General features: G+C 38.9%; 1 protein-coding gene across 1 annotated transcript in view; it reads right to left on the minus strand.

Moving 5' to 3' along the window:
• The window catches only part of LOC150080595 (cartilage oligomeric matrix protein-like), a 301,419-nt gene that overhangs the window by 174,793 nt on the left and 106,506 nt on the right, over positions 1-20,120 (minus strand). The window contains exon 3 of the mRNA XM_090382000.1: positions 13,607-13,836. Within this exon, the coding sequence (XP_090238126.1) occupies positions 13,607-13,836 (230 nt within the window). The remainder of the gene's footprint in view (positions 1-13,606; positions 13,837-20,120) is intronic.

The raw sequence follows: 20,120 nt of genomic DNA on the forward strand, positions 1-20,120 counted from the left end.
TTGCGATATACCGAACTGTAGCGCATACACCAAATTATCGTACTCAAAGAATTGTCTTTCACCAAACTGACACACACAGCGAATTGTCATTCACAAAGTTGTCTCGTACACCGGACTGTCATGAACCAAATTGTCACATACAGAGAACATATATTATCATACAACGAATTGCCTTGCAACGAATTTACGTGGACCCGAATCCATGTAGTATTGGAATATGGATTCGAGTCCAAGTGGGGACTCGAATTTGGGGACGGATAAATGCGGGGTGCGAAGAGCAGAGAGTGATTCGCGTGTTCACTACAGTGTACGAAGGTGTAATTTACAAAGATTAGATTTCCAATGTGATGGAATCCTGAGTGCAAATTCAAAAATAGCAACACTCTTCCAGCAGCACTGAATGCTTATTTAAATAAGTCGTAGAAGTTTTCACAAATTAATCTTGAAATGTCTGCCTTGTAAACTCTGATTCTGATTGTCCGTCCGAGACTACGAGCCCTCGAGGTGGTCAAGTTGGCAAGACTGGCGTCCTCCTCACACCGTGTGGAAAAGACCCGAATTGGAGACCTCGATTAGAGGAGGAATTTTTATGGGCCTTTTTCACAACGTGGCTAAGTTAGTCGGTCGGCAAGGGTAGCATAGTTTTTTCTCCCGGAAATCGGGTTTTCGTCCAGAAAACAGAAAATCGACCTGAGAACACACGAAATTTACAGACAATATACACGGAGCAATATGGCCTTAGTCGCTGGTGCTCCTAAAACCTTACTACTACTACCACCACCGAGAGTACGAACAGAAAATTTATTACGTGACTAATAATCGCGTTAGAATTATTAGGGAGGATAACGGACGTCACGTACGGGATTATAAGGGACGTAAGTCGGCCTTTTTTCTTTAACCACAAAAACCACCGGCAGCAATTTGTAAGAAAATTTTTCTGTCTAATTACAAGGTCGAAATGTCACACTTATGTTTCATCTAAGAAAATCCGCCTCATCACCGACTAATAATCATCGTTCCGGTTCAAGATGAAAGAAGAGTGCCGATCATTAGATCAGAAGACGGAGCATCCGAGGAAACAGATTTCTATTCCCTCCACCCAATAGCGCTAGACCAGGCCGAATGCAGAGACCAAAGAACGACACCAAGGCGAAAGAAATTGATGCGTAGGGTAAGTCAGTAGCAGCGATTAATTCCAGAGAGAGAGAGAGTAGAGCGAAGTGCGTTGCGTCAGACTACAGCTAGTGACCAGACGGGTTCTGCGCGGGGAAGGAAGAGTATTATTTGATGACACACACGTTAATTAGCCTCCCTTTAAATAATTATATAACGTTGGTCACAGGAAGGGGGAAGGAGGGGAGATAAATGCGGGGTGCGAAGAGCAGAGAGTGACTCGCGTGTTCACTACAGTGTAGGTAGGAGTAATTTACAAAGATTAGATTGCCCAATGTCATGGAATCCTGGGTGCAACTTCAAAAATATCAGCACTGAATGCTTCTCGAACGAATATCCGATTTAAATAAGTCGAAGTTCGCGTAGTGAGCTCTTTGTTGAGCAAGACAAGTTGAAAAGTAAAGTACCAAACAGAAGACTGCTTTAGCAGTGGCCTGATATTCGTATGATGACATCTGGAGCAAAAATTTTGCCTTAAAAGATGATCGTGTAAAAGACATTTGTGAAAACAAAAAATCTCATAATAAGGTAACTCGAGAGAACAAACCCATTCAGCCATTTATATTACATCCGTAAATTGCGTTTGTTCTTTGCTCAGTTTGCCGCCTGCTGGACGAAAAAACCCCGGGATTCCCGAATAAAAATCTTACTGTCCTCGCCTGAGACTGATTAACTCAGCCACGATGTAAAGAAATTCCTGAAGTCAACAAGTTGGAAAGGTTGAGCAGATGGGCTTCGAGGTGGCAAATGAAGTTTAACATTGACAAATGTAAAGTACTACATATGGGAAACAGCAACCCCAGAGCAACGTATCAACTCTGTGGTACTACACTGACAGTGGTAGAGAATGAAAGGGACCTGGGGCTGGTGGTGCAGGCAGATATGAAGTTCTCTGAGCAGTGCAGACGAGCTGCAAGAGTAGCTCATGGTGTATTGTCAATGATATATAGGAATTTTACTAGCAGGGATAAGGAGGTGATTATTCCCTTGTATAAGGCAATGGTCAGGCCACACCTAGAGTACTGTATACAGGCCTGGAGGCCTCATTTCAGGAAGGATGTAGAGCTGCTGGAACGAGTACAGAGAAGGGCAACAAGATTAGTGAATGGAACAAAGGGGTGCTCTTACGAGGAAAGGCTTAAGTTTTGCAAATTAGTGTCTGGAGACTAGGCACCAGCGAGGTGATCTGATAGAGGTGTACAAAGCCTTGAATGGTTTGAGCATGCTCAATGCTGATGGGATTCTTCCTCTAGCTCAGAAAAATCACCTGAGAGGGCATAAATTCAAATTGAGGAAAGACAGATGTAGGATAGATGTGCGGAAATTTGCCTTTAGCCAGCGGGTGGTTGGTGGGTGGAACAGACTTCCATCCCTTGTCGTGGAAGTTGATAGCCTAAATAAGTTTAAGGCTCAGCTGGACAGGTATTTCGAACGAACAGAGGGGTGAAGTGGAAGTGGTTATTTTTATTTATTTATGTTACTTTTTTTTTTTTTTTTTTTTTTTTGGCTGATGCTGCATAAGCTTGCTTTCTTGCATCAAATGCCTCTACTAATGCTAATGCTAATGCTAAAAGTTAAGAGAAAAATTACTGAAATATTGTCGTTTCTTCGAAGTGATATAATCTTTAGGTAATTGTTTTACCTCCCACCCCAGAAAATTAAAAAAAAATTTACATCGTAAAAGATCCGTGTGTAAGATGAAGCTCTGACGTGTTAATTATGTGTTAAGTGAGGTATGTAATGTTTTGTAAGATGTAGTTCTTACAAATATAATAGAAATATCTGTTTAGCTAAAATAAATCCAGGAAGGGTAATTGGAAAATAAGAATTAGCATTAATGTCCCAGTATTAAGATTGGATATTTAGTTTTAATGTAAATAAGGTTAAGATTTGAAGAAACACTGGATTTGGGGATGGGACAGTTATAGACATATATATTAAATAGCGGCTAAATGGAAACGAGTAATATAGAGAGTAAACAGGGACAGCGGTCACCACTAGAGAAAGGGTGCCATTTGAGAACAGGCGTGAATGGGTTGCTGAGGGCAAGAATAGGACCGTGAAACGGGATTTAAGAAGTGTCTCTTTTGATCTAAGCCACAATTAGGAAGTAAACAGGAAATGAGGGGACGTCCAGTGTCCAAGTCAAAAGAAAACGGCGTCAGGGTGGGGTTGATATTTGGGTTAAGTTCGATATATTTAGCACAGGTGTGAACACGACAATGAGTGTTTTGGTGGTGAAAGGTCATACTGCTGTGTGAAAAAAAAATAAGAAATTTCTAGAGAAGGGTTGGTTTGTGCGCTTGGGAGACAGCTGCGGTGAGTTATTTTAGCAAATAGTAAGGAATGAAAAAATTAAACAGTATGGGGATTGGTTGGAGTCCTTGGGGGAGTCGTTCCAAACTTGAGGGAAAGAGTAAAGTTCGGGGGGGGAAGTAATTTGAGCAAGTATCCATTCTATATCTGACTTCTCTGTAGTCAAGGGGAGAAAATCAAATCATGAGTTTGCAGGTAAAAGTGGAAGTAGATTTCTTGGTGGTCAGAGTTCACATCTCTGTGGTGGTTGTTGTTTTTTGGTTTTTAGGAGCATTAGCAACTAAGGCCATATTGCTCCGGAATATGCGGTGGTCATTCCCTGACCTTTCCGCATCCTCCATATTTGGTGGTGACGGGCTCGAACCCCGGTCTAATCAAGAAGCGTGTGCTATGCACTGCTGCTCCTTCCCACCTGGCTACGGAGGCGCCCATCTCTGTGGTAGCAAGATAAAAAAAATGGGTAGTGAGGCATAGAGGACGCGAGTAACTGCGGTCTGAAAGTGATGATGGTTTTTTGAAGGTATGGAAGAGTGGGAACATGTGCGTTGAAAGTTGTGCAGATAAGTGAGCCAAGAAGAAAAAGAAAGCCTGGTCCGGCATTGGAAGGCAGTGTGCCCAAGAAAGGGAAAGAAAGCCTGTCTGCCACGAAGGAAATTGGAAGCAGCGGCCATTCCGGAACGTAAGCCTGTACCTGTTTTTTTTCTTGAATCCTGAACTCAAGGACTCATAACCTAGCTCTGTAAGGAATTGAGTGATAATCCTTTTAAAAAGGGAATATTCCTGTTGTATTAGGCAAGTTAGTTACTAAAGTTGAGGCAATTTGTTATGAATGTTAATGATTATGACATAATGTAAGTAATTATGGTACAGGGGAAATAAAAAGAAAGTGATAGCATAAAGGAATTAGTAAAGAAATTATTTTTATAGGGGTAGTACTGTAAGGATATATTAACCTGTATCATTAATTTAGGCCAGGTACCAACATAAGATAACACACCAGATGAGGTGTAAAGAGAAAAAATTGTGGGGGTGGGGTCTTATTATTATGGGGGTTTTGGGTATTATGTTTTTTCTTGATTGCCCTAATTTTCTTTATATTTTAATTATTATAATTTATCCCCTTTTTTTTTTATATGTATATCCCCGTAGTCCAATCCTCCCACTTAGCATCTGACTTGTTTGTTCTCAGAAGATTACCTGACTCGTAGGGGACCTTAATTACTTTAAGTATTTCTCCACAGGATTGGCTGAGTTTCGGAATGACAGACTCCAACACATGAATGTAAAATAAAACAATGTTTATTAACATATCATACAGAAACTAATAATAGTGACTTGTTATTTCATTAACCTTTATATGTGTAAATATCTTGTTCAAACTCAATTGTTTCATCATCAGATATTCTATTCTAATACACATTATTATTCATTATGCAATGGTGTCTCTTCGTGTTCTTTACAGGGACTTGGATAGGTCGTGGTATTCACTTCACATAGATTCTTCCAACTCTTCTTCTGAACAGTCTATATAATACACCAACAACTACCAGCCAATGAACTGGCTCACAAAAACCTTCAGAGTTCGTGTCTCAATTTGTAAGAAAATTTCATTTATTCAATTAGACACCTTTACTGCAATCAGGTTAACAGGAAATATTAATCAATTCAATTTAACATTACCCTTCAGGACCGTTAATCCTCTATACCTTTATATATATCACTTTTAATTAGCCCCTACTCAAATCAGAAATACTCTCCACAAATCAACTCATTATAAATCAAAATTCCAACCTTTAACTTCATATATAATATAAAAACCTTTCCCAACTTTAAACAATTCTCAGTTATCTATTAAACCCTCTCCTTCCATCAAGCATTATTATGAGGAGCTTCACTTCAAATTATAGGCTACGTCCGTCTTAAATACATTACACTTTTATACATATATTCATTGCTTAAATCTCCCTCCTTAACTATATATATTTATTTCTCCTAAAGTCCTCTCCTTAATAAATTAGGTACACCTATTTCGGTAAACTCTATAGCACTTACATGTTTGGCCTGGAACTTTCCTCTCTGCTCGGCTTCCTTTCATATCGGTCATTCAGGTACTGGAATGCGGGGGCGCTCATTTGGGGATCTCGGTGATTTATGGTGTCTCCCTACCGGATACTGCACGGCTGGAATCAATCAGGGTCGTATATTCTTTACCGGTCAGCATTTCTTCTTCCGTGGATAGAGGAGTTGTCTAGTAGGTCAATGGTTCGACCACTCATTCGACTGGCTTTGCCTACATAATTTTCAGGATGTGATTCTTCCTTGCTACGGCTTCCATGCTTACAGGTGAACATTCCTACGGGCTGTCGGGATACGCAGAATTTCTATCATTGCTTCCATCTACCTCAGGGCTGCAGCTATCACCCAAATTAGACTACTGCTCTGCTTTGTATCGTTCTCCAACTCATTCAAATCATTCTCCAGACCGCTTCGAGAACTTCTTCCGACTCCTCCGAAAACTTCTTCCGAATCCCACGAAACTTCTTCCGAATGCCACGAAAGCTTCTCCCTGAATGCCACGAAAACTTCTTCCTAATCTCCCTCTCAAAATTCCCTCCACTTTCTTCCTGGCCAATAGGAGATCTGCGCATCCCTTTTCCTGTGCTCTCATTTGTCTCCTCTCATCTTCCGTGGGCGGGTCTTCTTCCCAACTTCCGTGGCCTAGAATATACGAGAACCATCTAGAACGAGAGGCGGAAGTTCAGGTTAACTGAGAAACGTCACAGCTCTTCCCGTGACCTCACGCGCGCACACCTGGTGACGTCGCCCACCTCTAATGGCGTTTCACCGTGAAATTTCTAAGAGAGCCAACTTAAGTGCTCTTGGCCCTTACTATGGTGCATCTGCCTCTGTCTTAATGGGGATTTGTCACGGTTATTTACTTTTACTGACTCGTCAAAGAATTTCCATACAAACAAACTACAACTAAACAGGGAGTGACTGGAAGGTATTTTTGAATTCCAGTGCTACTTAACTGATGTTGTTTTTACCAGAAAACCACTATTCATATTACAGTTAAATTCTCATAATATTTAACAATTTTTATTAATTAATGTAAGGACGGGTCCTTACATAGCATTCCTCTTCCCCTAAAAAAAATTTATATTCCATATATAAATTTTTTTCTTTTCTGTCCTCAGACGGATATTCCTTTATCCCAGATCCACTTTATCGACAGCCAATCTCCTCTAATTGCCTTTCTATATTTTCTAATTACACTTATATACCAGACATTACTTAAACTTATATTAAGCTTCATTAACTACTCCCATCCCATATTTTCGTCGAATACTGCTCCTAGATACATTTGCTGCATCCTGTTTATTTCCTTTAGTTTGTGTGCCTTCTCCTCACTGGAAGCTTCAGTTCTGTAATTTCCTAATCCTTCGATTCCTTTAATTTCTGTTGCTCCATTTAATTTACGATCCTTCTCATCACAGCCATTCTCTCCCCCTTCATGTGTTTTCTCTCCCGAATGTAAACCGACCCTTTCTCTCGTTTCCAAAATTCCTACGTGTAACACCCTCCCCTTCTCTTGGCACCTTCCCTCATTATTCCTATTTGTTTTGGTGTTCTTATTTAATTTCCATTTGTTTTGTGTAACCAGAACTTTATTATCTGTGCTTGCCTTACACCCTTCTAATTCTTCCCCACTAGCTTCCTTTGGAGTTTCCCCTTTCTCTGGCTCATACTGGGCTCCGACGCCTGCCTTTCGCCTCCTGTCTACCTTTGGACTCGCCTGGGTATTACTGCCGAAGGTAATGCGGCCATTTCTCACATCTATCTTGGCTCTTAACTTCCTTAGGAGGTCCGTGCCTAGTATTGCGTCGTGTCGACGACTGTTTATTCTGTTTGCCACAAAATATGAATGGGCCACCAAGTTATCACACCCCTGTATTCTTACCTTGTCTCTGACAATGTAATCGGTGTGAATTTCTCCAGCACCTACCCCCTCCACAAGAAAATCGCGGCAACATCTTATATCTCCCTTACTCGGCCTTTTGCAGTATTTAATGAGGTAGTCCCACATTAAAATAGACCTCGAGGCTCCTGTGTCCACCATAAACTTACCTGGTACCCCTCCTAAGCTGCCTCTCACATATAATAGGTCGTTTCTACTGCCATTATCACTTACCGCACCTAAAGATATGGTTTTTCCTTTGGCGGTGTTTGAGTGTAATGATGGCCTCCCGCAGCGGGCATGTCTAAAAGATCCATGTCTCTTGACTACGGCATTGTTGATGCGCTCTTGTTCATTCCGATACCCCCCTTGTTTTGCGCAATGCCTTTCCTCCCTGTGCTTGTCCATGTTTCTGGGGTTTTTTTTTTGTGTGGGTACCTGTCTCGTTCCCAATACTCTTCTCTTTCCCAGCTTTCTTTAGCACCCTGTTTCACTTTGCAGTAGCGGGTCCAATGGTCTGAGTCCTGGCACTTATAACACCATTTACGACCGCTATCCTTGTCTCCCCCCTCGTATGTTCGTGAAACTGTACCCAATCTTTGTTTCACTTCCGTTTGTTGCTGATTTTCTCTAGCATCATTGCTTAAAGAGAGCCTTTCCATCATCCACTCCATCTTTCTTTCGATGCTATTTAAATGTTTAGCTAACCCTTCGATTTCGCTTCTCCCAAAATTTTCGCAGTCCTCGCCGCGTTTCCTACCCTTTCTTGGCATTTTTTTATTTTATATCTATTAATCTCTAGCTATCAACTTTAACTAATCAATATGTCTGCCGATTAATCTTTCTACAATTCTTTAACTATATTAGATAATCCAATTCAATCTATCATTAACATTTACCTGATTGGTCAATAATCAATTAGTAAAAGTTCAACACCCAATAATTATAAAACTCCTTAAGTTTTACCTATCTATCCTTGAAGTTTCCCTGTTCGGTCTCACTAATTAATTCAATTGTACATAAATAATAATTTCCAGTTCAACACTAAATCAATACTTGCCTCTAAAATCCACCATTATTTACTTGTTCAATCTAAATTCATTCAACAATAATCAACTCAGTAATACATATATAATTCTAACTTACGCTTTCTGGCTCGCCAGCTGAATTTTACAGTTTCAGCAACTGATTATAATGAATCTTTGTTTTGTCATTTCTAAACACAGCCTTCCATTGAGGAGTTATCCTGGCTGGCTCGCCAATTGTGGGGGTGGGGTCTTATTATTATGGGGGTTTTGGGTATTATGTTTTTTCTTGATTGCCCTAATTTTCTTTATATTTTAATTATTATAATTTATCCCCTTTTTTTTTTATATGTATATCCCCGTAGTCCAATCCTCCCACTTAGCATCTGACTTGTTTGTTCTCAGAAGATTACCTGACTCGTAGGGGACCTTAATTACTTTAAGTATTTCTCCACAGGATTGGCTGAGTTTCGGAATGACAGACTCCAACACATGAATGTAAAATAAAACAATGTTTATTAACATATCATACAGAAACTAATAATAGTGACTTGTTATTTCATTAACCTTTATATGTGTAAATATCTTGTTCAAACTCAATTGTTTCATCATCAGATATTCTATTCTAATACACATTATTATTCATTATGCAATGGTGTCTCTTCGTGTTCTTTACAGGGACTTGGATAGGTCGTGGTATTCACTTCACATAGATTCTTCCAACTCTTCTTCTGAACAGTCTATATAATACACCAACAACTACCAGCCAATGAACTGGCTCACAAAAACCTTCAGAGTTCGTGTCTCAATTTGTAAGAAAATTTCATTTATTCAATTAGACACCTTTACTGCAATCAGGTTAACAGGAAATATTAATCAATTCAATTTAACATTACCCTTCAGGACCGTTAATCCTCTATACCTTTATATATATCACTTTTAATTAGCCCCTACTCAAATCAGAAATACTCTCCACAAATCAACTCATTATAAATCAAAATTCCAACCTTTAACTTCATATATAATATAAAAACCTTTCCCAACTTTAAACAATTCTCAGTTATCTATTAAACCCTCTCCTTCCATCAAGCATTATTATGAGGAGCTTCACTTCAAATTATAGGCTACGTCCGTCTTAAATACATTACACTTTTATACATATATTCATTGCTTAAATCTCCCTCCTTAACTATATATATTTATTTCTCCTAAAGTCCTCTCCTTAATAAATTAGGTACACCTATTTCGGTAAACTCTATAGCACTTACATGTTTGGCCTGGAACTTTCCTCTCTGCTCGGCTTCCTTTCATATCGGTCATTCAGGTACTGGAATGCGGGGGCGCTCATTTGGGGATCTCGGTGATTTATGGTGTCTCCCTACCGGATACTGCACGGCTGGAATCAATCAGGGTCGTATATTCTTTACCGGTCAGCATTTCTTCTTCCGTGGATAGAGGAGTTGTCTAGTAGGTCAATGGTTCGACCACTCATTCGACTGGCTTTGCCTACATAATTTTCAGGATGTGATTCTTCCTTGCTACGGCTTCCATGCTTACAGGTGAACATTCCTACGGGCTGTCGGGATACGCAGAATTTCTATCATTGCTTCCATCTACCTCAGGGCTGCAGCTATCACCCAAATTAGACTACTGCTCTGCTTTGTATCGTTCTCCAACTCATTCAAATCATTCTCCAGACCGCTTCGAGAACTTCTTCCGACTCCTCCGAAAACTTCTTCCGAATCCCACGAAACTTCTTCCGAATGCCACGAAAGCTTCTCCCTGAATGCCACGAAAACTTCTTCCTAATCTCCCTCTCAAAATTCCCTCCACTTTCTTCCTGGCCAATAGGAGATCTGCGCATCCCTTTTCCTGTGCTCTCATTTGTCTCCTCTCATCTTCCGTGGGCGGGTCTTCTTCCCAACTTCCGTGGCCTAGAATATACGAGAACCATCTAGAACGAGAGGCGGAAGTTCAGGTTAACTGAGAAACGTCACAGCTCTTCCCGTGACCTCACGCGCGCACACCTGGTGACGTCGCCCACCTCTAATGGCGTTTCACCGTGAAATTTCTAAGAGAGCCAACTTAAGTGCTCTTGGCCCTTACTATGGTGCATCTGCCTCTGTCTTAATGGGGATTTGTCACGGTTATTTACTTTTACTGACTCGTCAAAGAATTTCCATACAAACAAACTACAACTAAACAGGGAGTGACTGGAAGGTATTTTTGAATTCCAGTGCTACTTAACTGATGTTGTTTTTACCAGAAAACCACTATTCATATTACAGTTAAATTCTCATAATATTTAACAATTTTTATTAATTAATGTAAGGACGGGTCCTTACAAAATTTTATTAATAGAGAAACCTCATGAGAAAAGAGGGATGACTAAGATGATAACTAGAGAGTAATTAAGGTAGAATGAGTGATTTATAGTGAACATTATTGAGGTAAGAGGATACCAGTTGTAATACACATCATGTGTTAAAGGCTAGAAATAAATATACAAAAAGAGAAATAAGAGCTGAAATGAGTTTACTGATGTAAGTGATAAAAATTGGTAATGGAAGAGAATCATTGAGGATTCATATTAAGTAAGATACAACTGATATTAATAATTTGTAAATTGAGAACAGGAGAGAGAGAGAGAGAGAGAGAGAGAGAGAGAGAGAGAGAGAGAGAGAGAGAGAGAGAGAGAGAGAGAGAGAGAGATAGTGTAGTGTACTGTAGTATGGTATGGTTCAAATATATAGAAATTGGTATGCTTGTATGTAATTATGTTTCTTTTATGTAAATGATGTATATAAATGTTCATTAAAGGTTGTACATTTTTGTAAATAAATGTGTCTTTAATATTCTACTAACACCCGCTTTACACACCCTACAATCTAGAATTTTCTGTAAATTGCAGTCAGATGATTTGCGTAATGTAGGGCTGTTTGAGATTTCAGTAAAATTAAATCAAATCAACACCCCCCCCCCACAGTTTGAACAAATATGGATATGTTTGCAAGTGCATTTTCATACAGTTCTCCATTTATCCAATCTTTATCTTCGTATTTTGAAGTTAAAATACCTCTGTGGTGTGAAGAAAAACCTTCCAACGTCGCATTGCCTTCGCTTCTATCCATTCCCAATTTCATATGTAATTGGCAACACAGCGTTAATACACTTTGAAGCATTAATATTTTACTGTTACAGCATGGAGAAACTATAATGTGAAGCATTTTAACACAGACTGCAACTTCCAGAAGCCTTCAACTTCTAAACATGCAGATTTTGCACCCACTTCTAAACAGGCGCAGAGACATGACGTAACATACTTCGTGCTCTTATATCTTCGAAATATTTATTGCAATATAATTCAAAGAAGTTTTGGAAATTGATTTGTATGAGTATATTACATATCTAAAATATTACGACTACAGGAAGATTCTCCATAATCGTAGTATATATAGGTAAATTACAACTTGAGGTAGCTCAAATAAATACGCCTACCTTTTTATGAAATAGAACGCTCCTTTTTAATAGGACCACGTATTTCATACCGTAGGGATGTTGTTTGTGCAAAATTCAGTGAGAATGAGCAAGAAGAAAGATTTAAATCACTTTGAACGTCACCAGACGCGAGTGTAGGAGTATCGCGGAAATTGCAACTGCATTAATTCCACTAGCTGTCTCAAGAAGTCTAGCTCCAGATTTCACCGTTCTTCCATCAGGATATGTGTCAGCTGCTGTATTGTAGTAGGTAGAGAACTGTAAAGCAGAACCGGCCTTTCCAGCTTATTCCAGACATTCTCAATTGGATTCAGATCTGAAGAATTATGCAGCCAGAGTACATTTTGGAAATCTTGGGACTATTACTCGAACCATTCAGATACAATTTTGGGCTGTGCATAATTGCGTTTTCGTCTTCAAAGAACCGATTCCATCGCAATCCTAGTAAAAATGAAGCATTTCAGGGCGAAGTTGATCGGATACTCATTGGGTATCCATACAGAAATATATTCATTTGAAGGGGTAAACAATCTTCTAATGAGTGGAAGTACCTAGTCCGTACCATGATACCACCTTCAGTCGCTTGAGTGGCAAACACGAGACAGTTGCCATGCGTGGCTTCATGACGTCCACGTTACACTTTTACTCTACCGCTGGTGCAAAAATATATAAATCAAGAAGCGTTTTTACACAGTTCAGTCTTGGGGTTTGTGAAATCGCTCCAGTTGGGTCTCTGGATCCTTTGCAGAAAGAAGTGGCATGCATGTAAGCACACAGCTACCATATCCCCAATTCCCGCCACATAAGTCGGTTGGACATGGGTCTTTCTTAGCCTAAATTTAAATTTTCAGTAATTTGGTGCACACTAGACCAATTCTGATACGCAATTCGCTTTAAATTCTTGAGGTCCCATTCTTAGATTACTGACTTTCTTCTGCATTTCTTTCTATATTCTCCTTTCATCTTCGACTCATTGTATCCCTTTGGGACACCAGTAATTATTTCCTTTTTCTCAATTGTGACTCCTGATTAACGTGTTCCAAAAATAACACCTTTCTGAAATTCGGAAAGATCACCTGCCATCCCCATTACCGGATCGACTAAGAAGCCCCAGAAAACGGTAGAGTATTTATCTGATATACCAAGGAATTTGTGATGATACCATGTGACAACTTACATTTGTATATCGTCGCTTAATTATCTATTGATGCCAATTGCAAAAGGCCACTGATTGTAATAAAAGAGGTAATGAAATTATAGGTTCTTATGCCAAGATATCCAATTAAATACCTAAAATCTATTTCAAACTTTTATGGGGTTCAAAACTTTAAGGAAGAAATAATAAAATGAATTTAAATTAAATGAAAAATAATAATGAAATAAAGCGACAATAGCTGATCATCGTGGTAATGTATAAGAATGCAAGTTGTATCTGACTAAGCTCCATAAAAGGATTAAAAAAAAAATGTGCCGTGTCTGGAAGAATGCATCAACAGCACCATGCAAATGCACAATAGATATATTCAAACACTATCACACAAGAAGAGTTGATGTGTATAAAGAACAATAGTCTAGTAAGATATCCAACTGATTGCTTCTCGCTATTCATTTTGCTGTCTTAATACTAAACACTTACCACCCTTATTTTTTCCTTCGCTTCTTTAGCCATCTGAAAAACCGACAGAGGCATGGAGATGTATCCCTGCCACCTGCAATCCAGATAAACCTCTAACCTTGATAGCGTATCACGACCGGCAGGTGGTGCCAAGTGCAGAAACAAGTTCCTGTGATAACTTCTTTCGCTTATGCCGTTTAGCTTTACGTGCTGCAGGCGCACCCTTCCGGATTCTTTGGTGGCAACAGCGACTGGAAGAAAAAAAGAGAAATAGATGGATCAATTGTTGGCTCTCACACGAATCGTTATATCAGAATCATGAGCGTCATATTTTCGGCGAATGTGTGTGGGAGCAAATAAAATGCTGCCATATGTGGGAGGTACACCGAGATGACCTGCGGTCACTGTTGCTGTACAAGTTACGACGACTCTTTATTATCACATAATAAATATATATAAAGTAATACATTCGCATTATCCTCTCCAATAAAATTCGGTCTCTACATAGTCCAAATACTTTCGTATTTCTACGTTTTCATTTAAGATCTATCAAAAAATATTTTGTAATGAAATTAAATTTATCGTATACTATATTATACTACGCTATAAATCTATTGTACATAATCTGATGTGCTAACGATAAACTATGTATTAATAAGCTCGTATAACAATCCTAGCGCAAACGCTGCATAGAAGTTAAAGCTGGATAAATAAAAATAAATAATATCCCTCCTCTTCATCCATAGTAGTAACTTTGTCCTAATACCACATTGCTAAAATTTATACAACGATCATAGCTGTGCTACAGGAGCAAAAGACTTAACTGAAATCAAATATTCGATTTCAAAACGATTCTCTGCATCCAGTTTCATCGTAACAACCTCGTAGTAACTAACTAACCAGATCGTTCAGACATGATCTATCTCCCTTTAACAAATCCATGTTCTGATTGTTTTATGACTCCACTCCTATCAAAATGAGATTGTTACTGTGACTTCATTATTTTCCCTGAAACAGAGTTCAAACTTAAAGATCTATAGTTACCCACTTCACCCTCTGAACCACCCTTGTGAATATCAGATAGAGATGCGTTTGCAGATGTTCAATATGCAGGAGCTTCTCCTGAATCTAAATGTTCTTCCATTATTATGACTAAGTTTTAACTACTTCTTTTGCAGCTTATTTTAATATAATGGGATAGGTTCCGCCATATTCTGGTGTTTTGTTCTTTTAGTTGTGCTAGTTTCTTTTCAACCTTCCTTTCCATTATTATGAAATCCTTTAATTCCAAAATCGGGTGTTAGAGACTTCTACTCACCCCTTTCCGAAATCTTCTTGATGTGTGAACATAGATACAAAATATTTATTCGGCTTATCTGTAAGGTGTACAGGATCATCAATAGCTATGTATTCACATCTAGTGGACCAATGTGGTTCATTCCTTTCCGCCCTCGCGGGTAGCTTGGAAAAGGTCTGGGTTTCAATCCCGTCAATGACGGGAAGAATTTTTATGGGCGATTTTCACAACGTGGCTGGATTACTCTGTCTCACGCGAGGGTTGCATAATTTTATCTTCCGGCAGCTCTGGTTTTTCGTCCATCAAACAGGTAAATCGAACACAAAATCATGAAATTTGTAGACAGTATACCCACGCCTCATAGCCTTAGTTTCGTTTGGTATTTGACACACGGAATAAGAGTTATTATACATGACCACAGCTCTTCATGAACTAATATGATGAGTGGGGTACCACAGAGGTTGGTGTCGGGCCATGAACTGCTTTTAGTATTTATTTTCTATGAATGATATGATTTAGGTATTTCAAGTTTAATGTCTTCTGCTAACGATACAAAGGTGGGCACATTGGTTAATGAGAATTATCAATGTATACTACCTCAAGCAAATCTAAATAAACTAAGAGGATTACCTGAAAAAAAAAAAGATAGTCTCTGCGTGGTGACCTTACTGAAGTGCATAAAGCTTTAAAATAGTTAAGTGTAAACTAAATACTGATGGAATCTTTACTCTTTCTCAGATGGCAGAGCGGGACAGAAATTGAAAGAAGGATTTTTGCAAAGCGATGTGCGAAAATTTTTTTTTTTTTTTTTTTTTGTTTTTATCATTGTTTTGTTCGGATTTATATTTTTTTTATTATTTTTTATTTTTATTTATTTTTTTTTTTTTTTTGGCTGGTGCAGCATAAGCCATAGGCTTTCTTGCACCATGCGGCCGTTACTAATACTAATACTAATACTAATTTGCTTTCAGCCAAAGATTAACTGATTGTTGCAATAAACTTCCATCTAGTGTTGTGGAAGTGGCTAGTTTAAATAAATTTAAAGAAGGTTTGTACAAATGAAATCAGTATTTCTCTCTCTTTTTTGGCCTATTCTTTTTAAGTTTTGCTTTCTTACATCATTTTGCAAAATGGTCTTGCTATTTTACTTAACATTTCTTGAAACAATGCGAATGAAATAATACTCAGAACTCATTATTAACTGAGCTTAAATACGTGGGTAGGAAGAGCAGATATGCATTTTTTTAAGGTAGGGGGAGGACGAGTATTATCCCACGTAGTTAGAGAGGATACCATTTATCTAGAAAGAAAGAGAGCACTAAACAAACGTGGTCGCCAAGAGCAGATAAACGAAATTGCTTTCATATCTTGAGCATTTATCCTTTCAGTCCGACTCCTTACCCTTCCGGGAAATACGCATGATTAAGATAAGAAGTTGCAGAGCGGATGTAAGTAAGGGTACCAGCAGGTAGTAAGAGACATTGAGAATTAAGGTAACAGTGAGTAGCTGTCATCTGTGAAAAATGCCACTCCAGAAAGATTTCCAGCGAAAGGTGTTGATGACTTATCTGTAATGCTCAAGGCCATTAATAAAGTCTCTCTCTCTCTCTCTCTCTCTCTCTCTCTCTCTCTCTCTCTCTCTCTCAGAAATTTGCATAGGGATAATTACATAATAGGAGTAATTATCATAAGGAAAACTGTGCCTGTAATGAAGAGGAAGTTGTTCAAAAACTTCTAAGCAGGAACTCGCTATTATCAGCAGAGATTAAATCGCAATTTAATACTCGTACTTTAATTGGAATTCTTACAGTGAAGAATACTTCAAATTCAACATCGTCTGTTGCCTTCAGTTTAATAAGTATGCATGGATCAGGGAAATCTATTGTTTTCTAGTAGCACACAGGAAAACTAAGCAGAGCATGAGGAATCATTCTTACTTGAAGGTAATCATACACTCCTATCACATTCTTGAGGAAAACCTTTATCTCTGGAAACTGTAGTGCGAGTTTTTCAAACCATCTGTTAAAGTAAAATCACACTAAATGCATTCAAAACAATTAAATTCACCAATGTGCATTTTATCTGTCTCCCCCCTCGGAAGTTATTTGAAATGGCTGAACTTAACACCAAAGATTACCTGCAAAATAAAAACCTGAACTACATTTCCAAAATTGGACATTGCCGTAATCTCTTTTTGCGAATATGGTAACAATCCCAAAACATCACAAAGAACAGGGAACTCCTTATTGTTTTTGTTGTTTTTTAAAACGTGTGCTGAGTTAAATAAGGCCACAAGGCGACAGTATATCAAAGTGGGTTGAACAGGCCTTCAGAGAACAATTGTCAACTACCTGCCTTCTACCTGTTGTGGACCGTTGTCTCCCACAGGCCATGAAAGAACTCATCATTACTAAGGAACAGTTAATTAATGTTATTAATACCTTACCAAATAAAGCTACTGTTGGGCCAGACAGCTTCACCCTACTTGCGATTAAAATAGCCTCAATTTATATCGTTGAACTCCTTTTACATATTTCCCAACGCATAGCGGAAACTGGGACTGTCCCGTCTCTTTGGAGGACCTACTATGTCAAACCGGTTCCAAAGAACAGACATTCAAAGTTACCAACTAATTTTCGTCCTATATCCATCGGATGCTCCCTCCTGAAAATCTTTGAAAAGCTGTTACTTCCTATAATAATTGACCACTGCCTCCGTGACCAACCATCACATCTACACACCTCGCTGCACCACCGATCTACAATAACAAACCTTCTTGACTCGCTGTTTCGGATTCAACATGCCATCAGTAAAAGATCTCAAATAGACATTTCCTTTGACATAAAATCAGCTTTCGACAATGTGTCAATTCAAACACTACTTCATTTATTAAATGAACTACTACAAGGCAAGCGCCTCACTAATCTCCATCCTTCGCAACCTCCTTAACGAAAGGATACTGATAATATACCACAGTCGCTACCAGACTATGATAACGGTAAGAAGAAGAGTTTCACAAGGTGGAGTATTATCTACCACGCTCTTTGCACTAATCTTACAACCATTTCTAGCGAGGTTTACGAACTTCGGCTCTGACACTGATGACTTGGAGTTGTTCGTCATCTCTGACGACATTAAAAGCATTCAGGAAATAAATGAAAACACTGCTACACAAATCAACCAACTTGTTGACTACTTAGATATGGCAGGGCTCCAGCTAAATCAGAAAAAGTCATCTCAAATATCTATGAAATGAAACACAAGCTCTAATAAATGATAATAAGGTCACAAAGATTAACTCACACAGACCTTGGACTCATCTGAGACGAAAACCCTACTTTCCAGGACCATTTTATATCTACAAAGAGAAAAACATATGCAGCCTTCTGGGCGATCCGGCAGGAGCTTGTTGGTTGCCAAAATACATCCGTAATATGCAAATACATTGAAAGGTGTCTCACTCCCATCGCTTTATACGCGTCTGAGTTATGGTCTTCAGCCCCATCAAGTACTGTAAAGAAATACCTGGCAATTGAATATTGGGTTCTGGGTGGTTGAACAGGATCCATGGGAACACGTTCACCATCTTTAGATCTATTCTACATGCGAACATGACACCATGGAAATCATCTTAGCCTCAAGTACCCACCCAAAAGAGCGACATAAACAACGGCATAGTCGACTCTTACCAACTTCGTCCGCCTTAGAGATATGTTCCCTGCAAAATTATGGAACATTTCAACAATCTGCAAATTAACCCCAACGAACTATGGGTGACAAGAAATACAGGAAGAATATCCTGGAAGACTTGCATCGAAGCACCAACCTCCAGTGAATCTCGGCAAACACGATCAAGTCACTCCATCTTCCAGTCCATCACATGCCATTAACAGATGCATAAAATTCTCTGAAGTTCAAGACTTTGGCTGTCATTTAATATATTTAATTTATGTAAACTTAATAAATTCTCTGTATATACATGTACAAATATAAGTTTTCTCCATCTTGTAAATATGTATACATATGCTGTCCCAACTCCAGGCAAGCGCATTGCCAAATGTTATCTGTCCTTTTAATGTATGTATGTATGTACATATTTTTGAATTATAATTCTATGTATACCCTTCTAGCAAACCAGCTGTACAGTGGATGAAATCAAGCTTTATAAACTGAATAATAATAATATCCAGCCTTTAAATTATGTTATTTTAGAGTCACTTTAGCAATTTCGCTAGATGAAAAACTCAAGTCTTCTGATTTTTTATTCCTCACCCAAGACAAACTCGACCAAGCTGTAAAAAAAGTGTCCATTCGAATTCCATCCATTCGTCTAGGCCGAATTTAAACTCAATCAGCTTCCACACAATGCGAAGAACAGCGATCTTATTGATTGAGCTATTAACAAAAATAACGCTAAAATCTTCATATTCTTCAGACAGCCAAGTAGATTTATACATATACTTCCAAACACCACATGCTAAACCTCTTCAATCACTACCTTTCAAATGGAATCTTTCCTAAAGACTGGAATCTTGCAAATGTAAGACAGACACTTAACCTTACCAACCTCCCCCCTCCCCGAATAGCCTAGGTCATGCGGACCAATTGCTCTCCTCTCTGTACTCTGCAAGCCCTTGGAACTCCTCCTCCTACTCCTCTCCAGGATCTAGTAGCACTACACTGCCGCAAACCTCTAGTCAGAAAGTCAATATGGCTTCCGTCCAAGTTGCAGCTGCGAGGATGCCCTCCATAGGCTCATCACATTTGCCACCACCAACAAATATTTCCTAGTTATTACTATTGGTTATTGCAGGCCTTCGACCAGCTCTGGTGGCCCAGGATCACCAGGCGTCTGCGCTAGGCTCAAATACTAACCAATCTATATAAATGTATCCAGTAATACCTACGCTTCAGGTAGCATCATGGTAACAACACCCTATCATCAAGTCATCTTGCTGCTCCGCTGTGGATGTACTGCACCACAAATTCTGAGGGATCCAACTTCCGGAAGATTATGTCAATCTACATTTCCAGAAATAACAGCACCTTCCAAAACCGCTAAAAATTTTGCTTCAAAGAAACTGCTCATGCTTGGATCTCCTAAAATACTCGTACAACTGAGCTACTGCATTTGTTCATCTCCTCGAAGTTATACTAAAGCCAACAGAATATTTGCACTTGCATCACAAATACACGTTGTGGCTTCTGTCACGAAAAGACGAAATTCATTGAAATGCT

This window comes from Mastigoproctus giganteus, chromosome 9 (genome assembly GCF_048544385.1).
Source record: "Mastigoproctus giganteus isolate SK-2022 chromosome 9, ASM4854438v1, whole genome shotgun sequence".
NCBI classification, from domain to species: Eukaryota; Metazoa; Arthropoda; class Arachnida; order Uropygi; family Thelyphonidae; genus Mastigoproctus; species Mastigoproctus giganteus.